This window comes from Lampetra planeri, chromosome 39, assembly GCF_965212315.1.
Source record: "Lampetra planeri chromosome 39, kcLamPlan1.2.h2, whole genome shotgun sequence".
Taxonomy (NCBI): Eukaryota; Metazoa; Chordata; class Hyperoartia; order Petromyzontiformes; family Petromyzontidae; genus Lampetra; species Lampetra planeri.
The window spans coordinates 8223413-8243677 of record NC_136145.1 but is presented as its reverse complement, the minus strand read 5'-3'; the positions used below and the strand labels follow the sequence as shown (position 1 = coordinate 8243677).

General features: G+C 44.1%; 1 protein-coding gene across 1 annotated transcript in view; it reads left to right on the top strand.

Annotated features, from left to right (window-relative positions):
* Window positions 1-3937: 3937 nt before the first annotated feature.
* Window positions 3938-20265, top strand: part of LOC144731582 (disintegrin and metalloproteinase domain-containing protein 10-like) — a 54228-nt gene continuing 37900 nt past the window's right edge. Inside the window, exons 1-2 of the mRNA XM_078612740.1 lie at window positions 3938-4271; window positions 12782-12932. Of these exons, the coding sequence (XP_078468866.1) occupies window positions 4193-4271; window positions 12782-12932 (230 nt within the window). The 5' untranslated portion in view covers window positions 3938-4192. The remainder of the gene's footprint in view (window positions 4272-12781; window positions 12933-20265) is intronic.

Sequence of the window (20265 nt, the reverse complement as noted above, 5' to 3'; positions counted from 1 at the left end):
CTCCGAAACGTCGTGATTTTTTATTTTATTTTAATTTTACTTTTATTAATTTAAAATTTTTACCTACGTGATTTTACCGAAAAAACCTAATAATATGAATCCTTGCAGTCACGGAAGCTTCAAATCGAGAATAAATGAGTACTCATCGCACAGATGTATAAATTGAAGACTCCACATGGCATGCGCGTGTCTTGTGCAAGTCGACCTCGGCATGTGGGTCGTGGGGGTCAGGGGGTCAGGGGCCACCCCTATCATGAGTACAGCGAAACGTCTCTTCGTCCCACATGACCAGGAATTGAACTCAGGTCGTCTCTTAGTTCATAGCGCAGTGCGCTAACCGCTGTATAACAATTCCATCCATACATATGACATTGTATGTAGTGTGCGTGTGTATGAGATGTGCCGTGCCGGCCTTCATATGTGCTCGCTAACAGCACTTGTCCCAACATTCTGCTAAGGTTACACGGGGGATCTTTGTCTCATAGTGTCACACAAAAACAACCCCCAATCTCCTCGTGGTGTCAGACGGTAACACTGCGTGGTGTGTAGTGAACCAATGCCATTGGGGAGAAGCTGACATTAGCCGGCTGATTACACTCATGGCGTGCTGACATCCAGTGGCAAACGAGCGCTCTGGACTCGTCCGAGGGGTTGGTGGGTTGGTGGTTACCCCTCCACCTTACAATTAAATACCAAAGGTGCACGGAATAAAACAAAATCCACGGATATGTGAAGCCCTGAGCAGACACGTGTCCATACCGTTGTGGTGGCAGGGTGATAAGAGTGGTTGCAATAGTTGTGCCTGACAACAAAAATAATTTGGGTTCGATTCCTGACTCAGCCACCTTTGTGTACAGTACAGTTCCTATATTTTCTTCCCCATTATTCATGGGTTTCGTTCGGGTTCAGTGGTTTGCACCCTTCACTTAAAACATACAATGCAAATGCCGTTGGCCAAACATCCCAATGAAAGAGCATCCTTAAGAAGATAATTCAAATTCAAGTGTGGCTTTCCTGAGGAAATAATAAGTTTTTTAACCCTTGTTTTGCTTAGGCAGGAGTCTGAAACAACAATCACTGCGGCTGAGTCCGAAGGAGAGAGAGGCTGACATTTCAGTAGGAGGCAGGGCTTACAGTCGTCACCTTTTCCCACACACACCAAACCCCAAAAACACGTTATTTTCGTCAGCCTAGCTCTATCAACGACTGCAGTTTACTGGAATAAAATTCAACAACAACAATACCGGTCCCATACCTCGGTACCAATCAGTTCCCTGCTACCACCCGAACACAACGCCAATTCCTAGTCCGGCTCAACCCGAGTCGGACCGGTTCTTGTTGAGGTCCGGTGGACTGTCTCTGGTTCCGATGACCACGAACGGTGGACGATCCTCTGCCTCCTCGGGGCAGGATGTCACGGCTCTGAACTCTAGCAATAGTGGAAGGCAGAGAGAGGGGTGGACGCTCACAACAATGAGCAGAAGTGACGGGCGGATAAAACACAGCGAATGGTGTATCTATCGCGTGTTCCTGTTCGCAGCAGCAAGAAGCCCTCAAGGTGCACCTAGCCTGGCACAAGCGCCGCGCAGACTCTGTGGCGAATGGCGGTTTATGTATGATACAGTCAAGTATGGGGCCGTCCATAAATGACGTCACGCACCTGGGGGGTTGGGGGGGTCAGACATTTGTGACGATGTGTGACGAGGAGGGGGGCGTTAAGAAATGTGACGTCACATGAAAATGCGCAACTTTAAATAAATATAGACAACACGTTCTACTTAATTAAATATGCTTTTTCATAAATGTTTTCTCCTACAACATCAGAGTGCAACGCCACATTAAATACGCACTACAATCACAATAGCTTAAAGCGATTTGAAGAATGTTTTATTTTCAAAATGGAAATATGGTTTGTAGGTTGGGGCAGAGCGTTGTGACGTCATATTTGAGGGGGGGGGGGTCAAAAATCGCGTGACGTCATTTTAGGACGGCCCCTATGAACAGTACATGGTGTGTAGTGCGGGTATACCGTCGTGTATACGATACTATAGTGTACAATAACCGCTGTCCATCACTAAGTGGCGGTAACGTCACCACAGCGCTTGTGCCAGGCTAGGTGCACTTTGAGGCCACGTGAAGTGTCAAATTCTCACTAGAAGGTCACGGGATAAACCCCAGGTGTCGTGGGTTGCTTGACTGGCAGATGCACCAACAGGACTCCCCATGCGAGCTACATCAGCAGGCCAACGCAGTTATTGTGCACGTGTACACAGTGGTAGTGTTTACAATACAGATAGTCCCCGAGTTACGACGCTCCGACTTACGATCTTTCGATCTTACGATAGCGATACACCAAAATTGTTGAATAGTTTAAATTTCGCGCGGCAGGCAAACACAGAAGCGTACGATGTTCGATACTATACGATACGTTCAATGCACGTTAAAGTTTTTATAGTAGATAGGATTGTTTCCTGAAAAAACTTTTTTTTATTAAATTGCATATAGGTAGGCTAAGAATTTACCTTGTTTTTTTACTTTACATTTAACTGTGCAATAGAGTATTGTAATTAATAAATACATACGGTATATAGTTTATACAGTACGGTACTGTAAATTGCTCTGTTTTGCTAAATTATCACCATTCTTTAAGACTCCTGGGTAGGCGAGGCCATTTTCGACTTACGATGGGGTCGTCGTAACGCATCTCCATCGTAAATAGAGGACTACCTGTATTTACTATTGTACGATATACTGCAATGTATAGACAATAGTGTACAGAAGTACATTGATACCATACAGGTTTGCATATATTGTAGTGTATACCGTATTGTAGCATGCACGATATATTGCTGTGTACATAGTATATGCACTTTGTACTCTTATGCAGTACACGTGAACTGTGATGTGGCGTGTGTACTGTAGTGTACACAGCGTAGACTCCAGTGTACACAGTGTACATCGACTATATGTAGTGTGGCGTGTGTACTGTAGTGTATACTGTATACTCCAGTGTATATATTATACATAGGCTATCGTGTACTGTATATACTCTAGTGTACACAGTACAGTATACATAAACAGTACTGTGTACACTTTGTGTATACTGTAGTGTACACAGTACAGTATACATAGACTGTAGTGTACACTGTGTATATATATACTCTAGTGTACACAGTACAGTATACATAGACTGTAATCTACACTGTGTGTACTGTAGTGTGTACACAGTACAGTAAACATGTATACTGTACTGTGCACACTGTACAGTATACATATATACTCTAGTGTACACAGTACAGTATACATGTACTGTAGACTACACTGTGTGTACTGTAGTGTACACAGTACAGTAAACATATATACTGTACTGTGTACACTGTACAGTATACATATATATTCTAGTGTACACTGTACAGTATATAGACTGTAGTGTACACACTACAGTATATAGACTGTAGTGTGTACACTGTACAGTATATATACTGTAGTGTACACATTACAGTATACATAGACTGTAGTCTACACTGTGTGCACTGTAGTGTACACAGTACAGTAAACATATATACTGTACTGTGTACACTGTACAGTATACATATATATTCTAGTGTACACTGTACAGTATATAGACTGTAGTGTACACACTACAGTATATAGACTGTAGTGTGTACACTGTACAGTATATATACTGTACAGTGTACACAGTACAGTATATATACTGTATATAGATTGTAGTGTACACAGTACAGTATATATAAGCTGCAGTGTGGCGGTGTTCACAGCAGCGAGTGAATCGGCGTGCGCGCGCGCCCGGCACTTCCGCGATTACCCCCCCAACCCGCCCCGCCCCCCGAACCCCCCCGCCCCGCCCCCCAACCCCCCCGCCCCGCCCCCCAACCCCCCCGCCCCCCTCCCCCACCCCCCACCAACACCGCCCCCGCGTCTCGCCGTGCTCGCATTGTGCGCGAGTCTCCGCGTCCACCGCTCTCCTCCTCCTCTCCGTCTCCGTCGTGTCCGCAGCCCGAGCGAGGAGGCACGGCCGCCCCCTCTTCTTGACAGCCACAACGAGGAGGCGGGGAAAACGCACGAACACCGTGCCGGACCACAGGTAGAGAGACAAACACGGAGACGAGAGATCAACAACAACAACAGCAGCAGCAGCAGCAGCAACAACAACAGCAGAAGCGGAATCACCATGTCCCGCCTGGGCTCGGCTCTCCGTGCCGCCGCCTTCATCCTCGTGTGTGTGGCCGTGCTCACGCCCGCGGTGCACGGTGAGAGAGTACACGGACAGACGAAGCAGACACGGACAAGGGGACAAAGGGGACATGGACACTGGGACAATGACAAACATCCACCCCCCCGCCCCGGGTATGGCCTTAACAGACTTTTGAGACGACAAGTGTTGTTAGCGAGCACCTATGAAGGCCGGCATGGCACACGAAGACAGAGACACACACATGGACACTGGGACAAATTGACATGAGGATGCAGACACATGGACACGACCACATGGACATGATGACACAGACATATGGACACGTTGACACGGAGACATCATCATCATCATGGGATACTTGGGGACACATTGGCACTTAGACATGAGGACATGCTGCTGCGTCTGGTCCGTGCTGGCAACACAACACAGGGACGACGCGCATACATGGGGACACGGGGATACGGGGACATGGGAATATGGGGACACGGGGATATACATGGGGACATGTGGATATACATGGACAAACGTGGATATACATGGACGAACGTGGATATGGGGACACGGGGATGTAGGACCAACATACATGGACATCGGAACACATGGAACACTTGGACACGCATGTTTACACATAAAGGGACATCTGAACACAGAGGGGTACTTCTATATTGTATAGGGTTTAATGAATACACTATATGGACACGGAGGTAACATCCATGGACAGGTATACGGACTAAAGTAGAGGGACACGGGTACATGGACAGGGGGACACAGATACAGGGACAAGCGACACGTTACGGGAACACATAAACACAAATATGTCAAGGGTATGCGCATAAAAAGCCACGGGCAGGGCCACATAGACACGAATACTTGGACAACGACGTGGACAGAATGAAACTGAATTATCCTATCTGTGCATCCTATGGTATAGGGCACACATTTTGCCTAAAATTCCAGACAAATCTTTTCATGATCGCTTGCGCGTCGTCAGTGTACCTGTTACAGCGTGTGTACTCCTGTTCCGTGACTTTATCTATCCCATTAGACACTGTGTAATGTTTGTGTATAGTACTGTTGTGTATTTTACTGTGATCGAGCTGTGCATGTGTCACCAATGTTGACAACTGGTGGGAGTTCACATCAGCCAGGCTTGTTTGTGTGGAGGTCAGTATCAGGATTGTGGAATGATGATACCATTGTTATTGATGCTCAAGAAGCCATCCACCAAAGAGATGGAATGGTGAAATTGGCTGGTACTAGGTGAATTATTATATCGCAGTATCGTGAGAGATGGGGATGGCTTGGGGAGTCTTTCCTGCCAGCATTGGATTTACTATGGCTAATGATGATAATGAGCATTATTCAATCAAGTCTCCCCGATTCTCGATCAGAGCTGGAATCAATTTTAAAGTGTGTAATTCGTAATAAATTGCAGTCGCAATGTTATTGCAATCTCAGCCAACAATGCTACTTTAATTGTAATTGCAGTACAACTTAGCCCATGGCCTGCTGATCCGACAATCGCCGTAACAGATTACTGATGCTCGGTTTGATTAATCGACCAATCGGATAACATGACAATGGTTGGAAGAACAAAAGTATCACCTTTATTCCCACGTGTGCCGCCGGATGGGAGGTGATGGGCCGGGCTTGGTGACTCCATCAATACCATTTGTCGCCATCAATCGACTACAATATTTAATCTAAGAATTGATTGAGTGCACTATTCGTCTAATATATACTCAAAATCCATGGCCTGCCTGAAAATGATACTGGTGTGCAGTCAGCTTTTGAAATCCCCTTCCCATTTTAAACCACCTTCCCACATCCTGGACCAACCACTGTCCAGTATTTATAGGGTTGCATTCATGACGTGTAGAAATGGGCTACATAAACCTGTCGAACCGAGTTTGATTGCCCACCATGGCTAACATAGTGGCGACTAATAACTGAACCGGTCATGGGCCTCCCCCTCCCTCCACTGACCAGCTTTAACCAGCACGGGGGAAGCATGGTCAAATAACCCCCACGACTGATGGGTAAGTCTTTATCCGGCAGTGGATTAACCAAGGACCCTACATGATTATTTTTACTATACTTTATTTATATTATGTTTATAAACATTGATTTGTTTTTCGCGATGCTTTTTGTGAATATGTTGTGCCATCCTCTGCACTGACATTTTGTGCAATATATGTAGAATATTTTTATCCCAGGTTTTCTTTCCAAAAGAGGCTTTTCTCACCGGGCTCTTGCCTGGCTATCAGGTCCATGTGTTTACAGTAATTTGAATAGCAAGGTTAAGTGTGAAGAGTTCATCAAAGCCACTGGCACGTTGATCTCCGCTCCTCTACCTTGGCTATCGGTGCTGTCAAATATTCCTCCACCTGCAACCCGCAGGCTCATCCGATGTCTGCATGAATACAACCCTGCTAGAGGCAGCGCACATCTACCCATCCACCAAGATCTCGTAAACATACCGCAAACTAAACATCTGCCTCACAAGCCATTCTAGCAAACGGCTGGGGGGCTCATCAGCTCAGGATTTGACACTAAACATTGGAGATAACTCTAGACTAAAAGCAATGTCCCGAACAAATATCTAAGATTGGATCCCACCACTGAACCTCCTGGTGCCAACCTTCCTCCAAAACAATGGAGCATTTGACTCAATCGCATTCTCACAACCCAGTTAGGCTCACCACCTTCACAAGTGGAATCAAGGGAAGCCCAAAATGGAACTGCAGCGACTCTGACCAAACATTAGGGCACATTGTGAGTCACTGTCACCTTCACGAATTCAGCAGACAGAGCATCAATTAATTCAGCCTCACCTGCACCCATTTTGTGGTTTAAAACTTGTATATGGATCTTTTATTGCTATTCACAATTTTTTAAGCAAGAAGATTAAAGCCATTTCCATCAATAAACCGCACACCTCGGCCACCACTTCTTGAACTTCTAATCCAACTGCTGCTGCTACTGCAGTCGTTGCCACTCCTCCAAGTTCAGTTTGGCCTTAATTAGGGATCATGAGTGGCACGTGTGCACATGAACAGACCTTGGTCAATCCACTGCTCAACAAGCACCTGTATCTGCTCTGAGTGTTACACTTCATTCATGGTCTGAGACTGTAAAAGCGGACCTTGGATTGTGACTAGCCACGGCATCTGACAGATGGAAGGAGGTGGTGCTGAGGCGTGGTAGCATCAACAGCACTGTACACGATTGTCCTAACACTAGCCTTTTGCCCGTCCAACGACGTGTGTATTTCAGTAAATTTGAAACTTGCAAGCAAAACGCAGACCGCGACGTGATATTCATTGCATACATTTTTGTGCAATTTGTAAAGGCGTGGTGACACAGACTTATCTCATTTAAAGGTTATAATCTCTTGTTCATCATGACGTCCTTTTTACTTATATGTCTCAATAGCGTTACGGAGATCACGTGATGACGTGAGGGTTCTGCCTTTGTAGTGAGGGTTGTAAGTTGACGCTGAAGGGGGGAGGAGGCGCCTCGCCCCCCACCATGTGGAGTGACGTCACCCGCTAATTAATATTAATGACAGGGTTGTCCATTTGGAAGACGTCACTTCATTATTATTAATGTGGGGGGCTGTTCTATGTGGAGTGACGTCACCTGCTCATGATTATTAATGAGGGAGGCTGGCCGACGTGGAGTGACGTCACGCGCGGGACACACAGACATGCTTGGCTCACTATCGTAGTAAATTGACCCCAAGGGCATCCTCAGCCAACTCGATAAGCTGCCTCTAAATCGGAGGTCAATGTGGAGGTCACACCTGTTTATTATGAGGGCATAGGCTAAAAAGATCGCCTTTAGAACAACGGTTCTGATTGGTTGTGGCATTTGTGAAACGTTGCAGCATCTGCCAGCAGGGTGGCCCAATTGTGGCTTTGCGGTTGGAGGCAAGTGACACCGTCAAACACAATTTTCCTCTCTTCACCCCCTTGAGGGAGTCTTGAATGGGCAAACCAAAGCCATGACCGCAGAAAGTGATGCTGGCACTGCACTTGAGCTTTTGTTTTTGGTGGTGCCTTTTTATAATTTGTTTAGAAATTATAGAAATTATTTTTATATCTGAATCTCACCAGCACGGGTGACCAGTGCTCTATGACTTTTAACCCTGTCGATTTAAACAATGAAAATGCAGCTGACATGAAAAGCAATGAGCTCGGAGGGACAGGAATACAGTGCGGGCCTCAGGTTTATTGTGTTTCGTGTGAAGCGTTTTTGGTTCCTTTATTTTTTTGCCCATTTTGCTTTTGTTTGAATTGACCGCGGGGCAGCGGTGTCCATTACTGCGCGAGAACCAGCCAAGCAATACACGGGAAAGTTTGGTAGCAGAGAGCAATGGGATTTGTTTGTAGATGTTTGTAAGTGTAGGTGTGTCACTTAATAGCTTGGGCTTTGTTGTGTGTGTATGTGGGTTTTTTCTTCTTTACGCTCTGCTGCATGCTTATTCACCCATTTTTTTATTACACGCTTTTATTTAACTCACTTTGTCTGTTGTTGTCGCCGTTGTCGTATCCTCAAATCTTGTAACACAATTTTAACCCACTTCCCAATGTGGTATCGACTGCAAACTTCGTATAATTATGGCTTACTGATGACAATACCATATTCTATCATAAAAAATTTTATCAATCTTTTTACACGCTTTCTATGAACTCACTCTGTCTGTTGTTGTTGGCGTATCCTGAAATTTTGTAACTCAATTTTAACCCACTTCCCAATATGGTATCGACTGCAAACTTGGTATACTTATGTCATACTGATGACAATACTATATTCTATCATCAAAATATATATATATTTGTAAACAATCTTTTTTATATGTTATGTTTCGCCTTGGGTCTAATTGTCCACGCTCAACTAACGTTGGCTGTAAATTACCACGGCCTCTTACGTTATGGCAAGCCTCGGGGCAACTTCCTGGAGTAGTGGAGTTCTGCCATGACTCGTACGGTACATTTCATTAATGCGTATTTTAAAAAAAAGTATTTTTAAATATTACTTATTTATCAGTTATCTACAGAAACAGACTTCCTACACCATAACGGGGGGCGGGGGGGCAACTTATCTGGGAAAGCTGCAGCTCGGTGTTTTTGTGCGAGCAGGACTGGACAAATAGGAAAGTGAAACCGACACCGCTAGGACTAACTGAAGAGTGCTCACGGAACGAAACAATGAAGGCCTCCTTCCTATAAACGTCTCACCCGCACACAAAAAACCGAGTTTATTCTTTACACAACCCATCTGCTGAGCAGCCTTCTGGGAACTGGGAGTGAATCTTATCAGCACCATCCTTTCAACACAAGCAAACGCTGGACTGGATTTGACATTCAATGTCTCTTCATCAGCAGTCAGGCTTACTTGATCCAATTCTGCTGAACTGCCAGATGTTTATAGGCAAGGATCCTTTTTGTAAGAAATGGGTCCTGAGTCGATGTAAAACTATATAATACAAAACACAAAGTAACCATTGTGTTGTTGCAAAGGATGTTAAGTACAAAAAATAATAACCCCGTCCAATATTTCTGTGTCCACCAGATAATTTAAAGATTTTTTTTTATCCATTAAGTAGCATGGCCTTCAGGGAGTACATTGTATCAGCAATAATGATTCAACACAAGTAGCCCTCGAGGCCAACAGGTTCAATTACAACTACGTAGGTTTTTGCTGTTGCACTGTCTGATGAAGAAACTCCCAGCACATGGAAGTGAAACACTGGGTCGTCATCATCATGCTCAACAATGCGCTGTACAACCCAAAAACACGTCGGTGAGCTACAGTATGACATAAGTATACCAAGTTTGCAGTCGATGCCACATTGGGAAGTGGGTTAAAATTGAGTTACAAGATTTGAGGATACGACAACAACAACAGAGTGAGTTAAATAAAAGCGTGTAAAAAGGACACCATTTCTGACATTCCTCCATTCTCTGCCACTAATCTAGTGTAGTTGAACTCGGTGTTGCACATCTGAGAATTCATACGTGACCAAGCCCCGCTTAAATTGAATCATATTTATTGATAGGAAACAGTAAACGTGCAGCGACATTCTATGCGTGGGAAGCCTGAATCTCCGTTTAAATTTAATAAATATCCAATGTCAAGTTTGTTATAAAAAGTCACATTTACAACGGCACATGTCCGACATGCTGGGGGCTGAGGTGTCGGTGGATGTGCAAGGAGGTTGGTTTGTGTGAGTGTCTTTAAAAATTGCCAGTTACACCGTCATGCACAATTAGGTCCCAGGACAAAAAAAAGCGGAAAATGCCTTTAACACGGGAAATGCTTTACCGTGCTTTCGAAGCAAGCAAGTGTACGCTATATAAGTACACATTGCTGTGCGTGAAAAGATTGGATTTGTGAACATCTATAGAAAATAACGGTAACACAAAGTGCAATTACTGCTCTGCGAGAGGGTGGTTAATTGCTCTACTGGCGGACGAGATGTAACAGGCTCTTGATTGGACTGTGTTAGGCCCTCATCCTATTGCCAGGCTGCTTTAGACTGGCTTCCCTCATATTGTTCATCGTCGTGGGGGATCCTCTTGTCCTTAGACATCATGGGAAGGTGGTTAGTGGCGTGGTTAAACTGAGGGAAATTGTGCCGATTGTTGCACTTGAGGATTTTTGCTTTAACTTCTTGATGTTGCACACGCTATCCAACGGATAGATGTATGTTTCCTGTTGTTTGGGTGAGGAAATGAGAATAACTGGCATTGGTTAGTTTACCGAAATGTATACAAAACCAGAGAGTGTTTTTCTTTCTGTTTAACAAGATATTTTATATGCCAGGATGTCAAAATATAATCTTTGGTTTTTTCGGTAAAGTCACGTAGATAAAAAAATATAAAATAAAATAAAATGAAAACAAATAAATTAAATCACGACGTTTCGGAAGCAACCCAAGCAACCGTCATCAGGTGTTGACTGCTCCAGCAAATTTTATTTTCTATTTTTTATCTACGTGACTTTACCGAAATAAACAAAAGAGTATTGGTCCTTGCAGTCACGAAAACTTCAAATATACGTCAAAATATAATTTAAAAAAGTGAGCGATTTCACATTCAAATGTGCATTGAGGCATTGCTAATCTGATATTAGCAGCCCTGGGCCAACAGCGGAAATTCCATATTCCTATGACAGGAGCAAGTCTATGCATATGATAATCACTATTGACTTCCCCCACAATGTGTTACTCAATTTATTTACCAAGGAGAAGTGATGGGCTCAGTCGATCCCCAATCAAGATTTGAACTCGCAGTCATCTGATTGCGAGCCGCCCGCTCTAATGCTGAGCCAGCTGGCCCGTGAAAAGAACTGATGTATCTTTTTAATTTCTTTGCTTATGACATTTAAATCGCGTGATCCAGCAAGGTTTGATAACTCGTTTGCAGTTTATTGCCATAGCAGCATGTGGTCTCAAACACCACTGCCAAGAGAATATATAATCACACATAAGCACAGGTTTTAAGTAACATTGGAGTAAAAGCAATAGCCTGTTAACATCAATCACTCGGAATTATTTCAATGTAATTGATTACTTTTTAGGACCTATCACATGGCGTGGAAAGCGGAAACAGGGATTAAGACAGCTTAAGCACGGTATCAATTAGAGGGTTTCCAAAGACAAGCGGATGCCAGTGTGGTGTAATAGTTAGCACCCTGAACTTGAAATCCAGAGATAGCTGATTAGACCTCCTGGCCAGAGATAGCTGATTAGACCTCCTGGCGCTGTTCGAGTGTGACTCACACGTTTCGTGCCATAACACCGCGTGTTGTCAGCAAGTCTTACGTTCCGTAGATGCCACTTTGAGAGGTGTGTTCGTAGGATTGGTCATGAGCCAGAGTTTAATTGTTAGCCGTGTCACGAGGATTAGTAAATGTGAACGGTGCTAATCCTGCTGCGTAATTGAAGCATTCAGAGTACCATTCATTCCACGCCTTGAAATTATTTGATTTGTGTACGCAAGTTAGAGACATTATTCTGACTGATTGTTAATCGCGTAGATTTCTTTGGGGGTCTAGCGTTGTGTAGGTACGGTGCCAAATTCGAACTATAACTGTCCAACACCTGACAGAACCAATCAAATAAAGTAGTCACGTGGGTAAATATGCTAATCGAGTGGGTTCGTTAGCAAAATCTGAATATTAAATGCCAAACAAAATTGTGACATTTATAAAAATGTTGCTGGGTTGTGAAACCCTCCGTGTAAAGATCATCTTGACTGTTAAGAAAAGTAAGTGGGCCTGGGCAGGACAAGTCACTTGAAGGGAGCCTCATGACACAGTGACGAATAGGTTGAGAGTGAACTTGTCCACTACATTAACTGGTTTTTAGGACATTCACTGCAGAATGTCCTGCAGAGCGAATGTCCAGCAGAGCGAATGTCCTCTCTATGCAATGAGCTGGTGAGCACGTGTTGGATGAATTGTTGCATCGTAGACCGTGAGAGATGGCTGTGTCGCAGATTGTTTGAAAATAAAAACCCTGACCGTGTTGTCGGTGGCCCTGTGCGCTCGCTCCAGGCTGGTACGGAAACCCGTTGGGTTCGTTCATCCGGCACTACGAAGGCCTCTCATACGACAGGGATGGGCTGCACCAGCGGCACCAGCGCGTGCGTCGTGCCACCTCCCACCCTGACACAGAGCTCCACCTCGACTTCGTCGCGCATGGACGGTACGTGACCCCCACCCCTCGCCACCTACCCCCCCCACGACCTTCTTGATGCTCTCTCCGTGACCTCCAAGCGCATTATGTGGACTATCGTGCGTCACGCCGGTGCCTCCGAGTGCCTCTTGTAACCTCGGTATGTTGTGTTGAAACCTCAGTATGTATCCTGCGGTCTCCCTGTGGTCTGAGCACACCTTACCTTGCCCCTTCCGTGACCTCCATGTGCCTCTTTAGACCTTCCCATTATCTCCACGTGTTGTGTAGAAAACCTCTTGCATTTAGATGCTGTATACATTGGAGTAGATGTGTTGCGTATGTGTGACTTCCTCGTCCTCTGTTTAGACTTCTCCCATGTGTCCCCGACTTTTGACAAGAATGACTGCAGTAGTTTTTATCACTGTGTACCCACCACATGCTTAAAAATAGCGCCGGTTAATTTGAAATTCTCGTACTAAATATAATGAGGAAGTCCAATTTGGGCTCATTTTCACAAGTCCATTAGAGTGCAAGTATTCAGCTTATTTTTCTTAAATATGTTTTACCTTTTATTAATTGTAGTGACACATTAATTTAGTAAATCATACGTTATTTTTGGCTGAATCTGCTTGTAGTATTTTATTGGTCAGGGCTTTGAAGGCAAGCATTGCTGGACCACGCAGAGACTCTATATTAAAACAAAATTAGTGACTTGCTTACCTTTCCTATACTTTGCACTTCTATCGGTGTTTGTATTGTTTGTTTGTTGTAACTTTCTGACTCACCCCTACTGGACATGTGTGAAAAAGAGCTTCATAGCTCATCAGATTCCTCCTCCAGTCTAAACAAAGATTCTGATTCTAAAAGATTCTGAGATTTGTGAAACTCCCAAACGCCATTGGGCTGGGAGATGGCCAAGATATTGTAGTACAGAAAATGGATTTGTGAATTAACCTGTGTGGATATTTTGAGTATAATCCACCGGCATGCTCGGTGGGGTTTTACCCCGAGTATGGCCGGTTTCCTCGCACATGAAGCAAAAATATCTTTAACAAAATAATGAGGCAAACATCCCTCTGCAGGACCCACGTGAGACAGTCTTGAGACCCCGGGGGGACTTCCTGAATACATAAATTACGTAAATTGCATTATATGTACGGTATAAAATAGATAAGCAGCAGATATGTCTCCCCACAATAAATCTAACTTTTTTTTGCACGCAGCCATCAGCCCCATGACCTCCTGGTAGTGCATAGTTTCATCGGCATTGATTCAAAACAAGCAATCTGTGGACCAGTTTTTACACACGTCAGACCTTGCTTGTATCAATGCTGGTGAACTGCCAAATATTCTCGTTAAAAGCCCTTTGTTTAGGAGTATGGGCCCTTGTGTTACTGACAAGGAGGCGGTGATGAGAATACTGTGAGGTTAAGGTCTGTCCGATTGAACGGAGCGAACCCCTCAAACGCGGCGGGGCGGGTGTAGCGTCTGCAACTCGTCTTGACAGTAACGGTTGGAGCAGCTTACACAGCAGCTGTGCAGGTGCTGAAATGCATATTTAGGAACAGACGTTTCAAAACAAGGCTTGTGTGTTATTGTTGTGTAAGCGGTCGTTAAGGCTGTAATTCCAAAATGAAATTAAATTGATGGGCCCTGCTGTTCACTCTCCCCAGAGTCATCAGGGCTGCGTCTGCCGTGGCTAAATTTGTGTCACCGGTGCTGGTTTCATTGTGCCGACTGCAGATTAATAATTGCGGAAACGTTCATTGCCTTTTTCTTTGTAATATTCCACAAATATCCCGATTGTGCTATCAGTGTGACAAGACGAAGTATCCATTCAGATATCTCGCAAAACAGTGCATCTCTTCATGTGAGAGAATGGCCCACAGAAGCAGAGATCACAGAGCTACCTCTCAGATCCTGTCAAGTGATGCTTGGTCCACACAGGAAATGGAAGCTCTTTCCCACCCGCTCTGCAGGGAGATTATGGTTCATCACATGACAGTCAAATTAATATTTTTGTAATTCTCACGCAAGAATGTATCTATATTAAGTGCAGAATCAAATGTTATGCGATGGCTTTTTTTCTGCTGTCATTGCTGAACAGGCTAGGCTGTCAACTTGCTACGCTTGAGAACCCAGTTTAATCATGGATGACTGCCTGGATTCAAACCCAGAATCTCTGTGGCATTGTGCTAATTTGACTTTTAAGTTGTTGAGATTTATATTCTTGGTTCTTTCGGTAAAGTCACGTAGAAGGTAAATGATGAAATAATAGAAATATTAAACAAAAAATTATTGCTGTGGATTTCACACCTGATGACGATTGCTTGTGTTGCAGTGGAAACGTCGTGAGAATTGTATTGTTTAATATTTTTATTATTTTATTATTTCCCTTCTACGTGACTTTACCGAAAGAACCAAGAAGATGAATCCCTGCAGTCACGAAAGAAGCTTTAAATCGAGATTATTTTATTATGTTTTATTTTTATTATTTTATTACTTCCCTTCTACGTGATGACTTTACCGAAAGAACCAATAAGATGAATCCCTGCAGTCACGAAAGCTTTAAATATAATGATTTTATTATGTTTTATTTTTATTATTTTATTATTTCCCTTCTACGTGACTTTACCGAAAGAACCAAGAATATGAATCTCTGCAGTCACGAAAGCTTTAAATCGTGAGAATTATTTTATAATGTTTTATTTTATTATTTTATTATTTCCCTTCTACGTGACTTTACCGAAAGATCCAAGAAGATGAATCCCTGCAGTCACGAAAGCTTTAAATCGAAATTTTATTGTTTTATTTTTATTATTTTATCATTTCCCTTCTACGTGACTTTACCGAAAGAACCAAGAATATGAATCCCTGCAGTCACGAAAGCTTTGAATATAATTATTTTATAATGTTTCATTTTTATTATTTGATTATTTCCCTTCTACGTGACTTTACCGAAAGAACCAAGAAGATGAATCCCTGCAGTCACGAAAGCTTTAAATATAATTATTTTATAATCTTTTATTTTTATTATTTTATTATTTCCCTTCTATGTGACTTTACCGAAAGAACCAAGAATATGAATCCCTGCAGTCACGAAAGCTTTAAATATAATTATTTTATTATGTTTTATTTTTATTATTTTATTATTTCCCTTCTACGTGACTTTACCGAAAGAACCAAGAATATGAATCCCTGCAGTCACGAAAGCTTTAAATATAATTATTTTATTATGTTTTATTTTTATTATTTTATTATTTCCCTTCTACGTGACTTTACAGAAAGAACCAAAAATATGAATCTCTGCAGTCACGAAAGAAGCTTTAAATCAAAATTGTTGAAATTTATTCTGGTGGCTTTCTCATTTCTAGTTTGGAGAGTGGGGGGGCGGTTTCTGTTACGTTTTTAGTTCTCACGAAGGTTCGGAGAGTGCAACGCACAGTCAATCCTGCCTGATCGGCTCCTGAAATTTTAATGTGCGAGACACAACGCTGCAGTGTGTGACCTTTCATTCCAGAGCACCTTGTAATATAACTCTCTGTTCTCCTTGGGGAATAAGACGAAATAAATGTTTTACAGTGAACCTTTACACATAATTTGCAAGCTCATGTTAAGCTAATAGATTGTCCTGTCTGCATGGTAGCCGTGTGGTTGTGAGGTCACAGCGCTGCGCTGGCTGCGCTGAGAATCTGGGGTTTGGATCCAGGCTTCAGCTGCCTGTGATTAAACGCGGTTTGGTTGAGCGAATCGATAGTCTCGGCTCGGTCACCTATGATGGCGCAAAACAAAACAAAAAACATCGTATTAAATTTGGTTCTGCACTTTGTCTAAATTCCTGCTCGGAGTTAATATCTTGGTTTGACTGATATGTGAAGAACATTACACTCATATGCAGAGTGAGTGGGAAAGTTCTGCCCCCTACAGCATGGACAAGAGGCGACCTAAATGGATATCAGAGGTAGCTTTGTAATATCCAAATCTATGGGAACGAGATATCCATTAGGAACTCTTGAGAGGACCGAATGGTTACTTCGTCTCTTGACATGAAGCCAATAGCACAATCGGGACACATTTAAGGGGTAACGAAGGCAGTAAGTATGGAAACAATTGACAATGGAGTGGACCGGCATATACCACGTTTGGGTGGGTAGGTTTGTGGGTGGCTGAGTGGGTGGGTGGGTGGATGTGTGGGTGAGTGAGTGAGTGAATGGAAGGATGGATGCATGGGTGGATGGATCGGTGGATGGATGAGTGAATGAAAGGATGGTTTGATGGGTGGGTGGGTGTACCTCTGCACACACTGTCCATCAGATAGCATGGAGCAGATTAGTGTAGACACTTGTATACGAGTTTGCACGACTTGTAATCATTTCTTTGTTTAATTGGCAGCAGTATCGACACACGAAATACATCTTTTCTTCTTGTCCCATCCAGCCCTGTTATTGAGGCCACTGGGTACAAGAACTTCGGTTTGTGGTTTGTGGTCCTCTACTGTTGACGATCTTATCCGTCTAACAAACAAGTCGTTTAATTCAGCGGAGGGGGGGGGGAATACAATGCCCGTCTGCATTTAAGAATGTTGTGGGTAGAGAGACTGCTTGGGAGCTCCACTTCCCATGAGCGATAAACGTGGGGAGGCGAGCGAGCGAGCAGCAATGGCGATGGTGGCTGACATGTGACACGTCCCCTGGTCGGTGGTGATGGGGGATGGACGCTTCATAGCTGCCTCAACTAAACAATTTTTATTTTACCAGGTCAAGCCCACTGAGCTATATAGCTCTTTTTCAGAAGCGACCTGGCCACAAATGATAGCTCAATAAAGTGACTTATATGGATATTTATAGTAGCCAAATTTGGTTGGCTACCTACGGTGCGAAAGAAGTTAAACATGCATACATGTGTAGTGACTGACTTGTAGACGTAACTTCTTGGAGGCAATTTTTTTTTATTAAACACCAAGCACACACCCTACACTTTACACACTTCGTCTCTCGCTTAAACGCATCTCTACACTGGTTGCTAGCCTACAACGCAACGCTAGCCGTCTGACACTGACGGCGCTGAACTAAGACAGCCAACTACCGTCTAGCAGCGCAATTATCAAGTGACGACGAAGGCACGAGACGACAGCAGCGAAGGCGACGATCTTCAAAAGCAACGACGACGATGACGACGGGGATCACACTCCAAACGACGGCCCCGATCTCCCACTTGGGGTCCCCTTTTATCCTGTTCGCGTGGCCTCGCTGCGCCCCGGCCACGCCTCCCTTCTGGAACCTACTAGTGGGCTCTCGACGTGTCCCTTCCGTAATCTTTATCCTAGATCCCTCTTGGGTCCATCACGTGGCCTGCTGTCAATCAGGGCTGCTTCAAGCTGCAGATCCCCTTCCCTGCCAGCAGCCAGCGCTATGCTACGTAGTGACCAATTCTATGTCACTACACATGCGTTCTAAAATTGGAGGGAAAAACTGGAGGTCCTGACTCGACAAAAAGCCAATTACAACCACAGAGTGTGTGTGGCTCGTTGTAATTTTGCACCTTGATTGAGAGACAAATTCCGCAAGGTTCTCTCGCTGTCGGGCATCCGTGAGTTTTCCCACATCCTGCCCGCCCTCTGTGGCCCCGCTCAGGAGCGGAGTGAAGATTTCGTTTGAGCAATCACCATTAACCACAAGACAGGAAGTTTCCCACTAACGTCTCGATTGAATTTTTTGATTTTTTAACCGGTGCACTGTATTGCTGGATTATTGTTTATTACGGTGCCGCTGCGAGTGAGTCAGTCTGCCGAGCATGTCGTGGGTTGTCTCCATCACTCCACTCGTTTAATTCTAGATTTGAAGCTTTCGTGACTGCAATGATTCATACTGTTAGGTTTTTTCGGTAAAGTCACGTAGGTAAAAAATAAAAATAATAGAAATAAAATACTAAATCAAAATCCAAGAGACAAGCTCTTAAATACAAGTTAAGGGGGAGGGGGGTGAGGGGCTTATCTGAATGTGGAAGCCAGGGAATGGCACGGTGGGGGGGGGGGCTAAAAGAGAACAATGGTGCACATCGACTCAGGGTTGTGGCCGGTGTTGGCTGATAATAAGCATAAAAGGAAGCAGTACTGTTAAACGCTGGGGATGTCAACACTCGGTAAAGTAGAATAGTACCTGTCAAATAAGATTGTACAAATATGTGTAGAGCTTGTCTCTTGGATTTTTCCTCACTTGATACGGTAAATTTAGCTGTGACGGTCCCACCTGATGACGGAGACTTGTGTTGCCTCCGAAACGTCGTGATTTATTATTTTATTTCTATGATTATTTCCATTTTTTTTTACCTACGTGACTTTATCGACAAAACCTAAGAGTATGAATCCACTCGTTCACCCAAGCAAATCTCGCTGAGTCTCAACACTCGGTTTCAGGAGGGTCCTACTCGGTTTTCGCCGTTGGCGGCGATGTTGCCTTTGTGTCATCCCAGTGGAGTCATTGGCAGGTAAATGTGTTTAGCATTGAGATGTTTGGCCAAAACCAGGAAGGCCTCGCTAAGTCTCAGAGATGTTTTTCGGGAGGGTCCTCGAATGTTTCGTCCAATTTCAGCAATTCGTGTTTTGGCTTCACGTGGGAGGAGGAAACTGAATTGCCCGGAAAAAATCCATGCTTACGTGGTGGTAACACTCAAAGCTCTCCACAGATATATTCAAGAATCCATTACCTTATTTCCATGTGGTACAATGAAGCAGAGTACCCGGAGAAAACACGTCGCAGTTACGAGGGGGTAACACTCAAAGCTCCACACACGTGAGTCCTTGTCCTGGTGTTCCCCTATAGGCAATCTCCCATCCAAGCTCTAACCAGTCTCAACGCTGCTTAACTTATGAGATCTGAGACCTGATTGAGATCGGGCTCATGCAGGCCGATTCCGACGTAAGGCAAGGTGTGCCTGCTGGCTCCAAATAACAAACCAGGATGGAAGCCACCTCTCTCTAACCGGGTCGCGCTCCCAGCGTGTGTGTTGGTTGTTTTTACTTCTCGGGACAGTTGCTGTATAACAGGAAGTGTCACGCCCGGCTTTGTGCGCTGTCGTGCGTGCGTGTGGGACGAACCACGAACGGTTTTTGTTTTTTTGTCCAGAGGAGGGAACCACCCCCACCGCAGCCAATGCTGGCGCTGAGCCATGGAAAGCTGCCAAGCCCACCGCATAGCGTTTCTTCCTTGCTATCTTTCGCGCAACACTCACGCAGCAGCGGGGTGTGGCCCTGAAACTATAACCAGCGCTAGAAAACCAGCAAGGCTGTGGATGTTTAGAATAGAGCTGGGAATTTTGTTTTCGGTGTTGTGCGTTTTGTAGAATAATGTTTTTTTATCGGGTG